The sequence below is a fragment of the Castanea sativa genome, chromosome 7 (assembly GCF_040712315.1).
Source record: "Castanea sativa cultivar Marrone di Chiusa Pesio chromosome 7, ASM4071231v1".
In the NCBI taxonomy this organism is placed as follows: domain Eukaryota; kingdom Viridiplantae; phylum Streptophyta; class Magnoliopsida; order Fagales; family Fagaceae; genus Castanea; species Castanea sativa.
Window position 1 is genome coordinate 29,543,402 of NC_134019.1, and position 19,677 is coordinate 29,563,078.

At 40.1% G+C, this 19,677-nt stretch overlaps 1 protein-coding gene across 1 annotated transcript; it reads right to left on the minus strand.

The window, feature by feature from the left end:
• Positions 1-10,814: 10,814 nt before the first annotated feature.
• On the minus strand, positions 10,815-19,391 carry LOC142643553 (uncharacterized). Its single transcript, XM_075818225.1, has 10 exons — positions 19,167-19,391; positions 17,654-17,721; positions 17,441-17,466; positions 16,779-16,869; positions 13,994-14,089; positions 12,743-12,811; positions 12,402-12,460; positions 12,195-12,317; positions 11,477-11,548; positions 10,815-11,391 (listed from the first exon to the last, which is right to left on the minus strand). Exons 1-10 carry the CDS (start codon positions 19,254-19,256, stop codon positions 11,327-11,329), a joined length of 759 nt encoding a protein of 252 aa, XP_075674340.1. The 5' UTR covers positions 19,257-19,391; the 3' UTR covers positions 10,815-11,326.
• Positions 19,392-19,677: the final 286 nt, after the last annotated feature.

The following is a 19,677-nucleotide window of genomic DNA, read 5'->3' on the forward strand; positions in this document are numbered from 1 at the left end:
GGATTTTTCCTCCGTCTTAGGTCGACGGAGGGGAAATAGACGAATTAATACCGTGTGAATGCGTATAGGACGGTGCTGATCATTGAATACCCTTCTGATAATTGATTGATTATAAATCCTTAGTTGTTTGTCACACGATGTGTTTGACTTGGCTTTGCTTTATCTTCACGCAAGCGTGTACACCTGGAGTTCTTGCGTTACACGTTTGACCATAATAAGAAGACTCCTATATGGAAAAGAGCTCAAGAAGGAAGCAGAATCCTAAAAGGAAAGGAAATTCTACGCAAATATAAAGGAAACCCTAGCATCAAGGTACGCACAATTATCTCAACTCTGGCACTCTAGGGTTGGAAAATAAGACTCTAACTTGACCTTCGGAGGGTTTTTGGCCGGCACCACACCGGTGCTCTCTTTTAGGTCTTTTTTTTTTTCCTTTTTTGCAGGTGTTGCTTTGGTGTGGGGAGTGCTAGCAACTTACTGGTGATTTTTCGGCTTCATCAGTTGGCGCCATCTGTGGGGAACGAGAAATCGACTATTCAACCTTTGCTCGATTCCTGAGACAAAGAGTTGCATGGTACTCACTCGATCAATGGCAACGAACAACAATCAAGGCGACGAACCGCACGCCACGTCTCTAGAGAGGCAGGTCCAAACGCTTGCAGCGGCGGTTGAGCGCCTCACCAAGCAGAATCATGATTTAGAAGAACAATTGCGACAAAGGAATGCACACCAAAGTGCACCGGAGGAAGACCAGGAGGGTGCTAGTCCGGAAGGAAGGAACGTGGAAGGGCCTGAGGGTAGCAACGCTCCAACTAGACCGGAGCGGCAAGAAACCAACCGACCATCCGTCTCAGACACTTTGCCGACTCACATAGTTGCTGAAATGCAGGAGATGAGAGAATGTATGGATGTGATGATGAATGCCCTTAGAGGACGGGTATCCAGTGACCTGGACGACCTAGTCCATAGAACGGATTCGCCTTTCACAGCGCTCGTAAATTCATGCCCCTTTCCTCCAAAGTTTCGCATGCCTCATGTGGAGAATTACGACGGATCCAGGGACCCATTGGATCACTTGGAATCTTTCAGAACCCTAATGCATCTTCAGGGTGTACATGATGAAATCATGTGCAGGGCTTTTCTCACCACTTTGAAAGGGCATGCGAGGGATTGGTACAGTAGACTGACGCCCAATTCTATTGGCACTTTTAAGGAATTAGGTGCACAGTTCGTATCACACTTTATCGGAAGTCACCGGCATAAGAGGTCTACTGCGTGTATATTGAGTATTAAGCAACGAGAAGACGAGACATTAAGATCATACATAGCCCGTTTTAATAAGGAAGCCCTCTCTATAAACGAGGCGGATGATAAGATACTTGTGGCAGTATTCACAAACGGGCTATGAAAGGGTAAGTTCTTATTCTCTCTATGCAAGAATGACCTAAAAACTATGTCTGACGTGTTTTACAAGGCGACAAAGTATATGAATGCAGAGAATGCCTTGTTAGCCCGAGAGGACTATAAGCCTAGAAAAAGGGAAAGACAGGAAGATGCGAAACCAGACAATGGACGAAAAATGGCAAGAACCAGAGACTGACGAGAAGACCAGCGACCCAAACCACCTTCGGGAAAATTTACAAGCTTCACCCCCCTCATAGCCCCAATTGACCAAGTGTTAATGCAGATCAAAGATGAAAGAACCTTGACGTTCCCGGGCAAGTTGAAGGGCGATTCGAACAAGAGGCCAAGAGATAGATACTGCCGTTTTCATCGCGATCATGGCCACGATACGACGGACTGTTATGACCTGAAGCAACAGATTGAGGCCCTTATCAAGCAAGGAAGGTTGCAGAGGTTCTTGAGGAAGGAGAGAATGGATCAATCCCAGGAGCAGAATCCCAGATGAGAAAATGAGCGTCCCAGGCCACCCGTAGGAGATATACGGATGATTGTAGGGGGCAATACTTCTGCAGGGTCATCCAAAAAGGCCCGAAAAACCTACTTACGGACAGTTCAAAGCGTCCAGTCGATAGGTGCTTCACCAAAAGCGACACGACAAGATAGCCCCAGCATCGAGTTTACGGAAGAAGATGCGCGACGCCTTCACCACCCATATGACGACGCAATTGTGGTCAGCATACGAGCAGGGGACTACAACATGCATCGAGTTTTGGTGGACAATGGGAGCTCTGCAGATATCCTCTATTACCCCGCATTCCAGCAAATGAGGATTGACAAAGAACGACTGGTCCCAACGAACGCACCCCTTGTTGGCTTCGGAGGAACAAGGGTCTATCATTTAGGCGTCATTACGTTGTCTGTGACGGTTGGAGATTACCCGCAACAGATAACCAAGGATGTTTCTTTTCTCGTGGTTGATTGCTCTTTAGCGTATAACGCCATCCTCGGACGGCCCACTCTCAATGCATGGAAGGCTGTAACCTCTACCTACCATCTAATGATCAAATTTCCTACCGAATATGGAGTTGGAGAACTGCGGGGAAATCAGGTGGCTGCACGGGAATGTTACGTCGCCATGATGGAAATGGATGATCACTTACAAGCAATGAATATCGAGGAACAGAGAACAACGGCGGAACCGATAGAAGAGTTGGAAGAAGTTCAACTGGATGATTCTAGGCCCGACCGAACAACCAGAATCGGCACCCTCGCCGACCAAACAATCCTACAAGCGCTCGTATTATTCCTCCAAAAAAATCAAGATGGTTTTGCGTGGAGTCACGAGGACATGCCAGGAATAGATCCAACAGTCATAGTTCACAGGTTGAACGTATCACCTTCCTTCTCTCCGGTCCGACTAAAAAAGCGGGTGTTTGCCCCAGAACTAGATCGAGCCATAGCGGAGAAGGTGCAGAAGCTACAAGAAGCGGACTTCATACGCGAGGTGTACTACCCTGATTGGTTGGCGAATGTAGTAATGGTCAAGAAGTCCAATGGGAGGTGGAGGATGTGCGTCAACTTCACGGATCTGAATAGAGCCTACCCCAAGGACAGCTACCCACTCCCACGCATTGACACCCTTGTAGACTCCACCGCAAGACATGAACTTTTGAGCTTCATGGATGCTTTCTCCGGTTACAATCAAATCAAATTGGATAAGTCTGATAAGGAAAAAACCTTATTTGTGACGAGCCAGAGACTTTTTTGCTACAAGGTAATGCCTTTTGGGCTTAAGAACGTAGGAGCCACGTATTAGAGACTGATGAACAAAATGTTCGCGCACCAAATTGGCAGAAATGTGCAGATTTACGTGGACGATATGTTGGTAAAAAGCGTAAAGATGTCTGATCATCTGAAGGACCTCCAAGAGACTTTTAATACTCTTCGGACATACAAAATGAAGCTAAATCCGAGCAAATGCGCGTTCGGAGTAACTGCAGGAAAATTCTTGGGATTTATGGTGTCCCAAAGGGGCATCGAAGTCAACCCAGAGAAGGTAAAGGAAATTATAGAGCTATCTCCTCCAAGGACGATGAAAGAAGTGCAAAGCTTGACCGGAAAGATAGCCGCTTTAAACAGGTTCGTATCAAGAGCAACGGACAAATGCCTCCCATTCTTCCGAACGCTAAAGAAATCTTTCGAGTGGACAGACGAGTGTCAAAAGGCATTCGAAAAGTTGAAGACATATCTCTCCGCTCCGCCGTTGCTTAGCCCATCTATGCCAGGGGAAGAATTGTTCCTATACCTCGCTGTCTCCTCGAAAGCGATTAGTGCAGCTCTGATCAGAGAAGAAGGAAAGGTGCAGAAGCCCGTGTACTTCATAAGCCGGGCATTAAGAAAGATACCCACCAATGGAAAAACTCGCATTTGCTCTTGTGACTGCAGCCCGGAAACTCAAGCCATATTTTCAAGCACACACCATAAACGTCCTGACAGATAGACCCCTACGGAGAGCAATGAGCAATCCCGAATCGGCTGGACGGATGGCTCTATGGGCAATCGAGCTAAGTGAGTTCGATATCCAGTATCAGCCACGGACGGCAGTGAAAGGATAGATATTGGCGGACTTCGTTGCTGAATTCACTACCGCAGAGGAGCAGGGGGCAGAAGACACGCCCACTTGGAGAATTCACACGGACGGATCTTCCAATAAGCACGCTGGGGGTGCTGGAGTCGTACTCCACACCCCGGAAGGAGACAAGATTGAATGCATGATCCGTCTGGAATTTCCTATTACTAACAATGAAGCAGAATACGAGGCCCTTGTTGTGGGACTGTAACTCGCAATAGTGGTAGGAGCAAAGAAGGCGGTCGTCTACTCCGATTCACAAATCGTGACCAGTCAAGTTAATGGGAGCTATGATTGCAAGAATGAGAGGATGAAAAGGTACCTTGGGGAAGTGAAGGGTCAAACGAGTGACCTCCAATTCACGATGATTCAAATCCCAAGAAAGGAGAACCAGGAAGCAGACCGACTTGCAAAGGCAGCTTCGACCGAACCAATGATCGTCCCGGAACAGGTATTGTCCTTTGTCCAGCTTTCATCATTATTAGATGACATCAGATGCAGGTGGTAAGCAATGAAGATTGCTGGACGGCTCCAATTATGGCGTATCTCAAGGAGGGCAAGCTGCCTGATAACAAAGAGAACGCGAGGAAGTTGAAGGTTACAGCAGGCCGTTTCGTCTTAATCAAAAACGTCCTATACAAACGAGGATTCTCCCGACCATATCTAAGATGCCTCGGCCACGCAGAAGCAGACTACGTGATGAGAGAGATCCATAAAGGGGTTTGCGAAAACCATTCTGGATCAAGGTCTCTAGTGCACAAGCTACTCCGAGCCGGATACTACTGGCCAACAATGCAAAAGGATGCCCATACATACGTTAGAGCTTGTGACAAGTGTCAATGATTTGACAATCTCATTAGGCAGCCAACGGAAGAACTCACCCCTATGACGGCTCCATGGCCGTTCGCACAATGGGGGTTAGATATCATGGGTCCATTCCCTACAGCGGTAAGGCAGTTGAAGTTCTTGGTGGTTGGTATTGACTACTTCACCAAATGGGTAGAAGCAGAAGTTCTGGCTACTATCACGGAGAAAAACATCCGTAGCTTTGTGTGAAGAAGTATTATTTGCAGATACGAAATTCCAAGGGTGCTCGTTTCAGACAATGGGAAGCAATTCGACAACGACGCGTTCAGGGACTTTTGTTCTCAGCTGGGAATCAAAAATCACTACTCGTCGCCTGCCCACCCACAGGCCAATGGACAAGTTGAAGTCACGAACCGGTCCTTGTTGAAGATTATCAAGACCCGGCTCGAGGGGGCAAAGGGGATCTAGCCAGACGAACTACCAAGCGTTTTATGGGCATACAGGACAACGGCAAGAACACCAACGGGAGAGACACCGTTTCGATTGGCGTATGGTACTGAGGCCCTCATACCGGCAGAGGTTGGATTAGCGAGCTACCGTGTGGAAAGCTACAACAAGAGCAAGAATAACGAAGCATTGCGTTTAGAACTTGACCTTATAAACGTGGTCAGGGCAGCAGCTGCACAAAGACAAGCGCGATACCAGGACATGATGGCAAAACATTACAACTCCAAGGTCAAGCACAGGGACTTCTAGGTAGGAGATCTGGTATTACGAAAAGTACTCGGCGCTACAAAGGATGCCTCGCAAGGAAAATTGGGTCCTAAATGGGAAGGGCCGTACAAAATCATCTCATGGCATAGGAAAGGAACGTACTATTTGGAGACGTTAGACGGAAGGAAACTGAGCCATCCGTGGAACACAGAGCACCTGAAGAAGTACTACCAGTAGTGTAGCAGGACATAAGACAACACCCACCACCTTATTTCCCATATTTCCAGTTCATTTTTAAACAGTTGTAGTTTTTAATTATTAGAACTTAAGTTTTCTTTTCCATGAACAATATATGGTCTACCGATCTGACATTATGAAAGAGTTTTTATTCAGAACATATGAAATGTATGGTGCTCAAAATTTACCAAGAGTCCACAAAGTGGACGGATCATCCAAAAGGATGACGACCAAAGTCCACAAAGTGGACGGATCATCCAACAGGATGAAGACCTACAAAGTCCACAAAGTGGACGGATCATCCAAAAGGATGACGACCTAAGTCCACAAAGTGGACGGATCATCTTAAAGGATGAAGACCTACTAAGTCCACAAAGTGGACGGATCATCCAATAGGATGAAGACCTACAAAGTCCACAAAGTGGACGGGTCGACTACTAAACCCAGACAAAGGACGGGATTATCCAAAAATAGGTAAGAAATCTACTAAGTCCACATAGTGGACGAACATTAACTAAATCCACATAGTGGACGGACCTCTACTAAGTCCATATAATGAACGGGTCATTCAAAATGGACAAAAGTAAAATCATCCACATTGTGGACGAGTCATCCACATTATGAAGAGATCTTTAAATCCGTATTGTGAACGGACCACCCAAATGGATGAAAATTGTCCATATAATGGACGAATCAACCTACAAGGATTGTTATCATATTATCACATAATATACGACGGAACGAAGTTCACAAAATACGACGATTCAACAAAATAAGCTAAGTAAAATTTCATAAAATGAAATGTTCACAATTAAAATATGACGGTTCAATCAAATAAATTACAACAGTTAAAGTTTTGACCGTGATAAAAATAAAATAAAAAAATAAAAAAAAGCCGCTACTGATGCTTTGGGGATGTATTTTCATTCCTCTGATCGTCATCTGGTTGAATTGGAGGGAGAGTTTGACCTTCGTCAGCTGGAGCAGTGACGGCAAGCACATCGTTTGTACTATCTGAACGGCCGGACTGCGCAAGTGCTTGCCCTTGAGCATCGATGGAGACATAAGAGACGTCTAGGTCGGGATACGAGGACTTGACCTGATGGATGGCATCGTCGAATCCATCAGCGAATGAACTCCCAAGCTCTGCCAAAAGAAGGTCAGAGTCGCGATACTCCTGGACGGCAACTTCTTTTGCATCGCGGAGTTGGGTCTTCGTGTCCGTCAACTCCTTTTCCTTGTCTTTTAAAATTTGACGTAACTGCTCATTCTCCCTCTCCAGCTCACCTCTAACCTACTCCGAGCACTTAAGCTTTCTATCCGTATTGATCTTCCAAGTCTTCAGGTCGTGAAGCTCATCCTTCATCGTCTTATTCTTCTTCCTAACACGGTCCATAATTGTCTCATGATTGAGACAACGGCCCATTAGCCCTTTCATCATCAGCATGGCCTGAAAACAAAATAGAATACTATGTAAATGACGGATGATAAGGAAGATTACAAAGCTAGAGGACGGGTTCGAAAGTACCTGCGCAATATTAAAGAGGCCCATCTCTCCCATCGCCTCCGTCGCATGGTTGCCGAGGTCCTCATAATCGTCAACTGTCAGGATGGACGAAAGTTTCTCCAGGGCGTAACTTGAGTCTTCTCGAAAGAGAATGGGTGGTTTCTCACCGGTGGGAATTAGGCCTTTCATCAAGCCCTTACCCTTGCCATGCTTGACGGGTGGCTTCTCGGCCTCCAATGCTATGACGGGCTCTGGAGTGGTCTTCTGCTTCTTAGGCAGAAGGTCCACCTTCTCTGGTTGACTCCGTTTTGATGGAAGAGATGGAACCGTCGCCTTAGCTTGACTAGCCTCTTGTTTTTTCTTCGCCGCTTGTTGTTTGATGAAGGCTCTTCTCTTGGCAGCGTTCATCTCTGCAAATCGAAGACGGATGTGAGGAAAGGCAAGAGTAGAAAATAAAAACGATAAAAAAAGACGGATATAGTCACGACGGACTTACGTTTGCGTACTCTGCTATCGTAACGACGAGCGACAGATGAAGGTTTAGGACCGTCACAATACCAATGGAGGGTATCAAGAGTGACGAGTTGTGCCCACGTCCTCTCTTGAAGCTTCGTCTTGTTGAAAATTCTTTCCAGGAAACTCCACTACTCTAAGGTAACTTGTGGACGGTCCCGAGCTGCAAAAAAGACGATTAGACTTTGAAAAAATGAAATAACTTTCAAGATTCAATTAGACGGAAACCAAAGCAATAGCATACTCGACGGAGGCATTATGCCCCATGTAGTGTCGATGGGCATATACGTGTCATCTCCTGGACGACACATCCATTCATTCCCTTCCAAAAAGAAATATCTACTCTTCTAGTCCTTATTGGAGTCTGGTGTATCACTGACTAGCCTCAACAACCGACTCCTGGCTACAATATTGTACATTCCTTTTGACTTGACGATCTCCGTCGGACGGTAACAGTGGAAGAATTCTTCCACTGTCAATCTTCGGGCACCGTCGGACATGGCCCCATATAAAACCTCTACGCCTATGAATACTCTCTAGGCGTTTGGGGAGATCTGAGTGATGGATAGACCAAGGTATTGAAGCAGATGACGGCGGAGAGAACTCAAAGGGAATCTGAGCCCTGCCTTCATGGCTTGCTCATAGATTCCAGCACCGTCGACCCCGCTGTAGTAACATTTCTCGGACTTGTGGGGGAGACGCAGACGGATGTTATCGGGTATTTGATACTTGGTTCTAAGCGTTTTGAGGTGGGACTCAGTGATTGAAGACCTAAAATCATTCACTGTCCAGAGGGGTAACATGACGAACTCTCTAAGACCATCCGGACCAATCACTGATTGAACGGGGGGATCCACAACATCTAAGCTACTACTTGACGACTCTGAACTCTCCACCTCCAGACCTTCATCATCTAGGGAAGAAGAGGTACTGGACGGATTCCTCTCTTCACTTGAAGTGTCAGGAACTCTTGGACCTGACGGGAATCTCTCATCGTACCCGCCCCGTCGCGGACAAACGATTGATTACTTGACGCACTAGACATTACCTACATTTATGACGGTATAACCTAAGACACTGACGAATCTAAAGAAAGTGCATATATATAAAACAATAAAATAAAGAGATAGACGAAAGAAGGGTTAGGAGTACATACCGGATCGATTGGAGCAAATACGAAATGACGGATAAAGTAGAGGGACGACAAGAATGCACAATAGGGATGACGGTGGCGCTCTAATTGCAAATTTTTTATAGGAAGAGAAAAATGAAGGAAGAAAAGGCAGGCTTTTATAGAGCGAATGGCACAGAATACGAGGGGACGCCTTGTTTCAGGGGAACAGCTAATCAATAAGGGCCACGTGTCCTTCGTCATAAATATAGGCCACGTGTCCTTCATAAGCCAGATCCGTCCTATCTCAACAAATTGACATATGCGTCACTCCATGAATCCGTCTAGTATAGAAAGACGGATCCAAGGAGTGAAGGGGGCAACTGAAGAGGATGAAAAACATGAGACAGATCTTTCCTCTGTCTTAGGTGGACGAAGGGTAAGTAGACGGATTAATACCGTGGGAATGCGTATAGGACTGTGCCGATCATTGAATACCCGTCCGATAATTGATTGATTATAAATCCTTAGTTGTTTGTCACACGATGTGTTTGACTTGGCTTTGCTTTATCTCCACGCAAACGTGTACACCTGGAGTTCTTGCGTTACACGTTTGACCATAATAAGAAGACTCCTATATGGAAAAGAGCTCAAGAAGGAAGCAGAATCCTAAAAGGAAAGGAAATTCTACGCCAATATAAATACCCCAGAAACCCTAGCATCAAGGTACGCACAATTATCTCAACTCTGGCACTCTAGGGTTGACAAATAAGACTCTAACTTGACATTCGGAGGGTTTTTGGCCGGCACCACACCGGTGCTCTCTTTTAGGTCCTCTTTTTTCCTTTTTTGCAGGTGTTGCTTTGGTGTGAGGAGTGCTTGCAACTTACTGGTGATTTTTCAACTTCATCAGGAACCAATACAAGTTTGTTAACTTAATGATTGTAAAAATGTTATCAAATTTTTTTATGTAGCGTTGCGCGTAAAACACTTATTCATAACAGAGTTGTAAATAAATTGAACTATTTATAAACAGCAGCATGGTTTAAGTGAAAAAGATTTTGATTGTGTACTCATTTATTTAGAAAATCAGCCAAAGCTCAAACCTTAAACTCAACTATTAAATGAGATAACCTCATACATAATAATATATTTCTAAACAAGTTCATTACTATCATGATTTTTTTTTTTTTATTAAAAGGCAGGTTTGATTTGAGTGTAAATATAATAAACTTATATAAATTTGAGATTATATTGTGTAAATTTGTAAATAAGTTTATATAAAATATTTAACTATTATTTGTAAGTGAGATAATATAAAACCCCAAGTAGTTGTAAAAATTATATATAATTTCAAAGATTCATGAATCTAATTTTTACAACTGAATAAACGAAATTCATTTTATCTAATAAACTTGAATAATTTAATTTCAACTATAAATCTTATTATATAAAGTCTACAGATGGATGTAAAAGTCCAAATAATACAATTTCAACTATAAATAGTAAAAGTCTAAATAATATAATTTCAACTATAAATCTTTTTATATAAAGTTTAAAGGTGGATGAAAAAGTCTAAATAATATAATTTCAACAATAAATCTTATTATATAAAGTTTTAGACTTTTGGTGTCATTCCAGCAATTTTACAAACAGCCACATTGGAGTTGAAATGATCGAGCAAACCATCTGTTTTGTCTGACTTTAAAAAATATATATATATATATAAATTTTAAATTTTAAACTTTTTGACTAGAGAATAACAAACGAATATATGCATTTAGGTCTTGGGTCAGACTAGAAGGTTAAAACTAAAACATCCAAATCATCAGGTTACAACTAACAGATTGGCCATAACCATCACACTTACCAAATCATCCAAAACATCGAAATTACAACTAAAATCAGTGGCAAGGCATTTTCTCGCTTTTAAGATCAATAACCAGCAGGTCTCTAAGAAAAGTGAAATACTACAACCCGCATTACGATTGCAGGCATGCTGAGTACATGATTTACCTAATATATCTGTAGATTGAAGAAGAAGAAGAAACTCAAATGGGGCTGGCAGTTTGAGTTTTCCAAATGTATATTAATGAAAACACAGACGTGACAAGAAGGTCAAACAAAAAAAATCAATACATTCAACAGATCCCTTTGATCAATATTCCCAATCGCTAAATATACACTTGCTGCCCTGACTTGACCTAATCCAACTTCCATTTTGTAGTAGTAAGATGCCCAAAAAGAAAGCACCAAAAGTTGATTCATGCGGCGCTGTGCCTTTCCTTTCACATTCATGAGAAACAATCAAAGCTGTCATCAATGCCTCCTCATGTTTTTGCAGTCCCTGAACTAGCCCCCAAACCCCAGTATATATGCTACCTGAACTGTTAGCCTTTTTGAATCATAACCGTTGACTAAAGTACATGTTCATTAAATATCTTGAAGGATTGAAGCCGCTCAATATCACTGCAAAGAAAAAGAATTAAATTCAGATGCAATAGAAATAGAATCCAAAGCAAAAACACAATCAGGAGTCACATTCAACACTTACAAATAGGAGAAAGGACAATGACAGCACCAATGGGATATAGGAAGAAAGTGGTCCTCTCCAGAAAAGGCAATACTGCAAAACAAAATATATCACACCTCAATTTATACATGTGATTTGGTCTCCATGTGTAAAACGAAAAGGCCAAATCCAGGCAAACAAGTTGATAAGACATGTTCCAGCCACAAGAAATTCAAATTAATTAATTTTGTTTACAGAATGAAATAAAGAATCCACTAAAACATGCCATGGAACCACATTGGTTTAAAAATCATTCCAAAAGCATAAATTCCAAATATCCATAGAAAATGAAGTGGACTCAGGAATGATATTCAAGGAAGATGCAACACTTGCCATCTTTACCAAAGAAAAATGCAAATTTAAGCCTAACCGCCACTCAACATTTTTCATACATCCAATGATATATTTTGATTGCACCGTTTGGAAATTCATCAAATTTGATCATCTCAGTAGAGACACAAGACTGCTTTTGTACTCAATTCCAATACAATTTCACTATGTTCAAAAAAGCAACAGATCAAACACCAGGGTAATCTGTTCATAGTGATGACACCTATTACATGAAGCTCCATCTGGAACCAGATATTCCTTGTTTACTCCCCCCACCCCTGCACGGGGCCTATTTCCCTCTCCCCAAAAGAAAATGGAAGAAAAAAAAACAAACAGAGAAAAAGATTGAATGCGAAAAAGCAAGACTTACCATCATAACCTAAAAAGTTGAGATAATGGTAGTAGGAACCAGCCACCATGTAAAGCAGGTTTGATAGCAATATAGGAATGAAGCCATGGGCAACCAAAAGAGGTGACAGAAAGTAATGTATCACTGCCACAAAACTGAGAGATCAGTAAGAGCCATTAACCAAGTTTTGAAACTAAAGAACAAGACACATTTTTAAGAAGTGATTACCATAAAGCAAAACAAACATTGGGAAGAAAGAGTTGCAATGAACATCAAAAGCATACAGCCTACAACCAAAAAATTCAGCACAGAGCAATTAATTAGATTTTAAAGTACATAATGAAGGCAGAAGTGAGTGCAAAATTATGTGCAAATTTTTTTTTTTTTTGAGATAGAGAAATATTAATATTGAAAAAAAAAAAAATCATTCAATATTATCAAAACATAAAAACAATGAACATGTATATTTTTCAGAAAAAAGCGATGATTTCTTTTCAGGATAAACTTGGTTGAACCGAAATTAGAATTAAACTTGTAATGAATCACGAAGCAAAAGTTTTCTGACTTGCCATTCAACCCGTTGCTCAACCACATGACTGTTGGGAGCCTCTTCGCGAAGGTAAGAATTAGTCAGGAACCTGCATGGAGTTTGAGATGCATTTGTCATTACAATACTGCACAACATCATTTCTATCTTTAAGACACTAGAAGCACTATAGTAAGGTACCAAAAGCAATCATTTTAATATTTATGTCAGCCCCATTTTCCTACCTAATTCTGAATTAGTTGACAAATTATTTTAAAGATCAAAAAGATTACCCCCAAAAAAAGCATATTTCTTCAACTGAGTACTTATATTATTATAGGTGAAAAAAGAATTATTCCTGCCAATTATTTAATTTACAAAGACCTGGATTCAACATAGATTTCAAAACATATCATAGCAATATCGTCACAATCATTACTGCACAACTATTTATCTTGTTGTCTTACCCTAACAAACAATTAGTCCATGGTTATTGCCTGAACCAGATGCTGTTCAGACTCTCAAACAACCAGACAACTCAACCTGGCTTACATCAATAGCCAGGCAACCGTAGCCTCTGCAGTTAAAGCAGAGGACTGACTGTCAGTGCATGTCATTCAAGGGACCTGAATGAACCCAACAGCACAGACAGTCCACATCCCATACAATCCTGTGCAATTGGGGAAAACATCAACCCAATGGTTAAACCAACCTTGTAACAATTAGGCAGCATAGACCATATAAATAAAATTAAAATATGTACATGAATCAATTTGGCTAGAATTAGCAAAAAGTCTGCATAAGATCGAAAGAAACAAATATCAAAATTGGGAAGTACTAAAAACCTCAGAGCCTGGGTAAGAGTGGATCTTTGATCTCAGTCAGTAATGTAAGCTCCAGTTACACATCTTCCATGATAACATATTGAGTAATGTGAAAGCAAATCAGAGTGATTCACACCATTGGTGCCCAAGCAATTTCAAAATCCCTATTTTTTAGTAAGGGGCTCAAATTTCAAAATTGGTTTAGATAATATAATATATAAACCACTGTAATAATTCTTGTGATTTTTAAGAGAAAAAGAGATGAACATTGATAAAATATCACCACAAACAGACTGGCCTTAGCAAATTTAGAAGCACCGGATAAAAACATTGCAATATATCATGCTTTATAAAGCTAATAACGGCTAGGAACCGTTAGCACCTCCATAAATATTGGCATCACAAATTCACAATTAAGAGATAAGACACAAGACAAGAATCAAATATTATTTAGTAGGAAGTGCTCTTACCAACAACATGTAGCCAGAACTACTCCAGTTACTAAAAAATGGAAAAGCAATACTGAGATAACAACATAAACAGCATGTGCAGCACTATGGTCATACCTGATATAAAGAAAAATAACAAGACTAGAATCAGCACAGTTTAAAGAACTTATAATGCAGAAATTGATTGAGCAGTCTAGGAGTAATATCTTACACATATTCTTCAGATTATATCTCTTATTTTGTGATGCTAATACTGAGCAATTACGTTATATCAGAATGGTGTTGACTTGTTTTGAAACTGCTACAGGTCTGAATATTAATTTGGGTAAGAACAAGGTGGTCCCGATAGGCAATGTGGATAATTGGCAGAATTAGTTGATATTCTTGGTTGTAAATTGGGAGATTACCAATGACTTATCTTGGGATGCCTTTAGGAGCTTCTTTTAAGGCGAAATCAGTGTGCAATTCTATTTTGGAGAAACTGGAATCTATCGTAGATTATGAGGTTGGAAGAAACTTTATCTGTCAAAAGGGTGGCCATTAAAGAGTATGCTTTCAAGTTTACCATTTTATTATCTCTCTTTATATACTATTCCTACTTGTGTGGCAAAAGGTTGTAGAGGTTGCAGAGCAAATATTTTTAGAGTGCCTCGAATGAGAAGTTTAAGTTCCCTTTGGTGGCATGAGACACATTTTGTTCTCCTATTGCTACATGCGGTTTGGGGATTCAGAGGACAGGGAGTTTTAATCAAAGCCCTGTTGGGAAAGTGGTTATGACAGTAAGAGAATGAGGTAAGACATTTATGGAAACGGGTTTATTGCTACGAAATATGGAAAGGAATAGAGTGCTTGGACTTTGAGTTTAGTTAGGGGACCTCATGGGTGTATCCTTGGAGAAGTTTTGAGGCAAGATGGGGCACTTTGCAACTATACGTATTGTTTGAGGTGGGGGTTGATATTCGTGTAAAGTTTTGGCATGATGCATGGAGTGGGAGTCATTCTCTAAAAGAATTGTACCCTGGCCTGTATGCTTGCTCACTTGATTGCATTGCCTCAATCCATTCAATCATTGATAGCCCAATAGGTGGGGAAGTTCATGATAAGCATGAGATTTCAAAGAGGAATTCATGTTTGGGAGTTAGGAGTAAATCATTCTTTCATGGATCTTCTACACTCCAGTATTCCTATGTGGAAGAGTGTGATGAGACGATATGGATATTGAAAGGGAGTGGTGGTTTTAAAGTTTGCCCTAATCATGAGGCTATCCAAGGTGCACCAGCTAATTATTTGCCCTAGAAGAGTGTTTTGTGTGTAAAGGCCCCTAAGAGGGTCTCACTCTTTGTTTGGACAGCAGCCTAGGGGACTTGTGATAATCTTATCAAGCAAGGATTTACCTTAGTTGGATGGTGTTGCATGTGCTAGTGCAATGGAGAGAATAAACCATTTGTTGATTCTTTGTGATATAGCCTATGACTTATGAAGCCTGGTATTTAGAACTTTTGGGGTCCAACAGGGTTTACCAATGAGGATCGCCTTTTGTTTGGGAGGATGAATCAGTTTGGGACACATTCATCATACATCTGGAACTTTGTCCCTTTATGTAGATGTTGACATTGTAGGAGTGAAATAAGATAACCATACTTCTGGGGATAACAGATCATAGAATCAGTTGGAATCATTGCTTGGTCTCACGCATGGGGTCTTACAAATACAAAAACCATTCTATATTTCACAGAATCACTTAAGTTTTGTGCATAAATATTTTGTAATTCTTTTAGATTATGGGCTGCTCATCATCCTGAGAATGAAGTAACCTTTATATTAATAAAATTTTACTAATTATCCAAAACAATTATATATTGAGACTTTATTTATTTTGATAATTCATCTTGAGGCTTGGGTTAAAAAACTACATTGAAAGTGCCATATTGACTCTTTGTGCATATGAATATTATAGGGTCACAAATTTTCATACATTTCTTTGTGTGTGTGTGTAGTTTTTGTTTCTGTTTTTTTGGGTTGGGGGGATACTTAGGTGGTAATTCTCAGGTTTACTTGTCTGCACTGTAGCAATGGCCCATATATTGAGACTAGTTGCGTGTCTAATCTTTACATTTGGTCTTCTGTAGTTCCTAAAAAAAATTAAATTCCTAGTCCTATTAAATAAGGAGTGCCCACTGCTAATTGTAAAGCAACTTAATCTATCAATTTTTTCAAAGAACAACAAAGAGAAATTTGCAGCAGTTTCAGAGGTCCTTTGTAGGTGTATTTCCCTCTTTCTTGAAGTGTGATCGTTTATGCCTTATCCCCCCCCCCCCCCCCTTCCTTTTTATTTTTCTCTTTCAGTTGACAAATTATAGACAAACTATTACCCCCATAATGTCCAACTCAAAATAGATTGATCCTAGACATACTTATAAAAAGTGGAAAAATATTACTTGGCTACAAGGGCCTAAAGTTGTTTTCCTTATTCTTCCTAAAATCAGAAAAGCAAGATCTGAAATGTGCTTTTGCAGTTAACCAAAGCTGTTCACACTACATCAAGCTTACTAAAAAGCCTTGATTTTGTTCAAAACCCATTGCTACCAAATACTTGACCATTTTAATTCAAACCACAACCATTAAATCCCAATAAAATGCTGAAATCAACACAATCTTGCATCAGATTGTAATATGAACATCTGTCCTACGTTTATAGATCTCAATCAGCTAAACAAATCAGTAACTCAGTTCAAAAGTGGTATTTCTGTCACTACTTTGTTGCACTAAAAAACTAGCCAGAGAAAGCAAGTAGCCGGAAACTTACGCGGCACAATAAGCCAATGTTGCAACAGTCAACAGAAAGCTGCAGATCACAATAAAAGCAGGATCATCACGTGCCCATTGATTCTTAGTTTCTGGGATCAAAAGCAGAGGTAAACTTCTCAGTTGTATCGACATTATAAGAAATAATGCATACTACCACATGCCCAGTGTTTACAGTCACTATAATTAAGGAAGTACAAAAATACCAACCAGTAGACAATTTCACAAATGCATTTACTCTCTCCTATATATTTGATAACTAAATGATCTTCTCCATTATATATTTTAAGATAATATAAAAGCCCTAACCACTTAAGAGACACAACTGACTTGAAGCAACTAAACACCAAAAAGAGAAGTAAATAACAAAAAAGGTTTAGTTTGAACTTCAAAATTCTTTATAATTACACCAGGTATCTAATTTTCCTCATTTATTGTCATAACTTTTCAAATCATTGAAATACATTGTTGATAATTGCAAACTGTTAGTGCATTTGAACATTCTGTTAATTAGAAAACAACCAATCCAGATAAACACATGTATAGTCAGTTAGATGATTATAGTAGCCAGATACCACAATCTAACTCTACAGCACTGAAACATTCATCAACACAAAACAGATGACAACTAGTAGATGATTATTCAATGGAAAGTGGACTTACGCTTGTGATACTTGGTGTGCTGATAGCTACATCCATTGTAAAGTTCAACATGCAAAATACAGAGTTAATAAAAAGTTGTTCATTAATAAACACAAAACATCTGATCCACAGCATTTTTAAAAAAAAAAAAAAACCTCTTACTTGAAAAGGATAACTACTATTAATAGAAAAGGTGAAAAACACTGACGATGAGCCTTAAGTGCAGATACTTACACAACTTTAGGTGAGGTGCATAGGTGAAGCATTTGCCAAAAGGTATACTCAACATCCATTTGTTGCCACTAAATCAAGCAACCAAAAGCAAAAATAAATTGATGAGAAAATCAAACAAGTTGAAGTAAATATATGAGTGATCAAGTGCAGATATCAAATGAGTTCGAACATAATGCCCTTGCCCTGAAGAAGAAGAACAAATCTTTTCATAACCAACAGTCAGGGAAAGTTCCCAATGAATCAAGTTGAAAATGAAACAAGTCTAGTACGGAAACCTGACAACAAATGGACACAAAAGTGTCTCAGGACTGAGAGCGTATTGTGTGTTGGTATACATGTATAATCATTATTATAGAGTTTAAAATGTGGGAGTTCTCTTATCTTATGCTTTTTGTTGGGTATTATTAAAAGAGCATCCATATTATGTCTATTATGAGCCTAGTCTATTTTAATTACTGTCGTATAAATAATGATAGAGTTGTGTTTTATTGATTCAAATAAGTTAGCTCAGATTAGGATGAATTATAATTAGTTTCATTGATAGTTTACGGGAAGCTAGTATTTATCTAATTGGAAGTCATGATTTTCTACGTGACAAATTGTTAGCTAATCTAACTTGGAGGACTATGGACTCCCTCAAAGTAGTCCATTTTTGGTTCCCTCAAAGCAACCAAGCAAGCAATGTCACAATATTCAGAATAGAAAAAAGCAATTCACAGTATCCTAGCGGTAAACAGATGACATTTCCATCACTAAAACCTGGATTTGGAACTTGTTCTTCTTCTTTACTTGACCATTTCAGATTTATATCTATTTGATTCATATGTCCTTTTAAAAATGGCATCACTACATTCATGTGTTGTTTCCTAGGGTCATGCCCCGGCGCTCTGATTGGCAGCATGCCAAAAACACCCTAAGATCTACAAAAGCATCAAGAATCTGCATTTTTCAATTTCTCAGACCGTAGATTTGCACTCTCAGTGCACGCATTTTTCCGCAACCCAAAACAGACTAGGGTAAACATTACATACAAATTGAACTTATCTAGTGTAAAAACATAAAGAAATAAAACAGTTCACGAGTTATTGAATCACATGAATCATGATGTTTGCACTTTACTAGCATGACAAAAAAGGAAAATGCGATAGCAAGAAAATTATTGAATCACATGAATCATCATGTCATTCACAAAATGTTTCTATGTTGATAATACAAATAATTGACACAATTAAATGTACTAGTGACTGTAAGTAATCATATACAAAAAGATAGTTCAGCTCATAGATAGAAACACAGCGTTGTGCTAAGCAGTCAAAAAAATCAAAAATCACATTCACAAAGACTTAGATCAAACGCCAATTCTAGATGGTAATTAGAGAGTGTGAAGTATTCGTGGATCGAGTTCACGAACGTGAATAATGTAATCAATTCTGTGATAATTGGAAATTCGATTGGCGTGGAAATCAGATCCGAAAAGAGAATGAAAATTTGAGACTGAGAGAGAGAGAGAGACCTTGACAATTCGACGGAGGTACTGGGGAAACATGGGGTTAGCTCGAGATGAAGAGGACTGCGAGCGCCCTTTCGAGACTGTGGGCAACATCTCCTCTCTTTTTTCTTCTTCTTTCTTCTTCCTCTTCTTCGATCGAAGAAGATCTGTGAAGTTTCCGCAGCTTTCTCTCTCTCTCTCTGTGGAGTTCGGATGATGAGGAAGGATACGTAAAAACGACGACGACCTATGAACAAGTAAAGTTTGGGCCTAAAATTTTTTAATCGTATAGATGGATTTTCGGTTGGAATTGGACTTCGGCTACGGCCCAAGTTTTGGTTGATTATTTGCTTAATTACCTTAAAAATTTTATATAAAAAAAAAATAGTTCTTTTTTTTGCTGTCCTATATGTACCAAGTTATTACAGTGAGAAATTTTAGGGAGTAGCCTTAATACACTAGCTAGAAGTTTCGAACTCAAAATCTCATGAATGCTATGAGACCTTAGTAACTACGAGACCAACTTCTTGAGTTA

Coding starts and splice junctions, on each gene's coding strand:
- LOC142643553 (XM_075818225.1), bottom strand. CDS start 19,256: ATGTTGCCCACAGTCTCGAAAGGGCGCTCGCAGTCCTCTTCATCTCGA. Junction 17,722..19,166: donor ACCTCCGTCGAATTGTCAAG/GTCTCTCTCTCT, acceptor TGCTTGATTTAG/TGGCAACAAATGGATGTTGA. Junction 17,467..17,653: donor TGCACCTCACCTAAAGTTGT/GTAAGTATCTGC, acceptor CAATGGATGTAG/CTATCAGCACACCAAGTATC.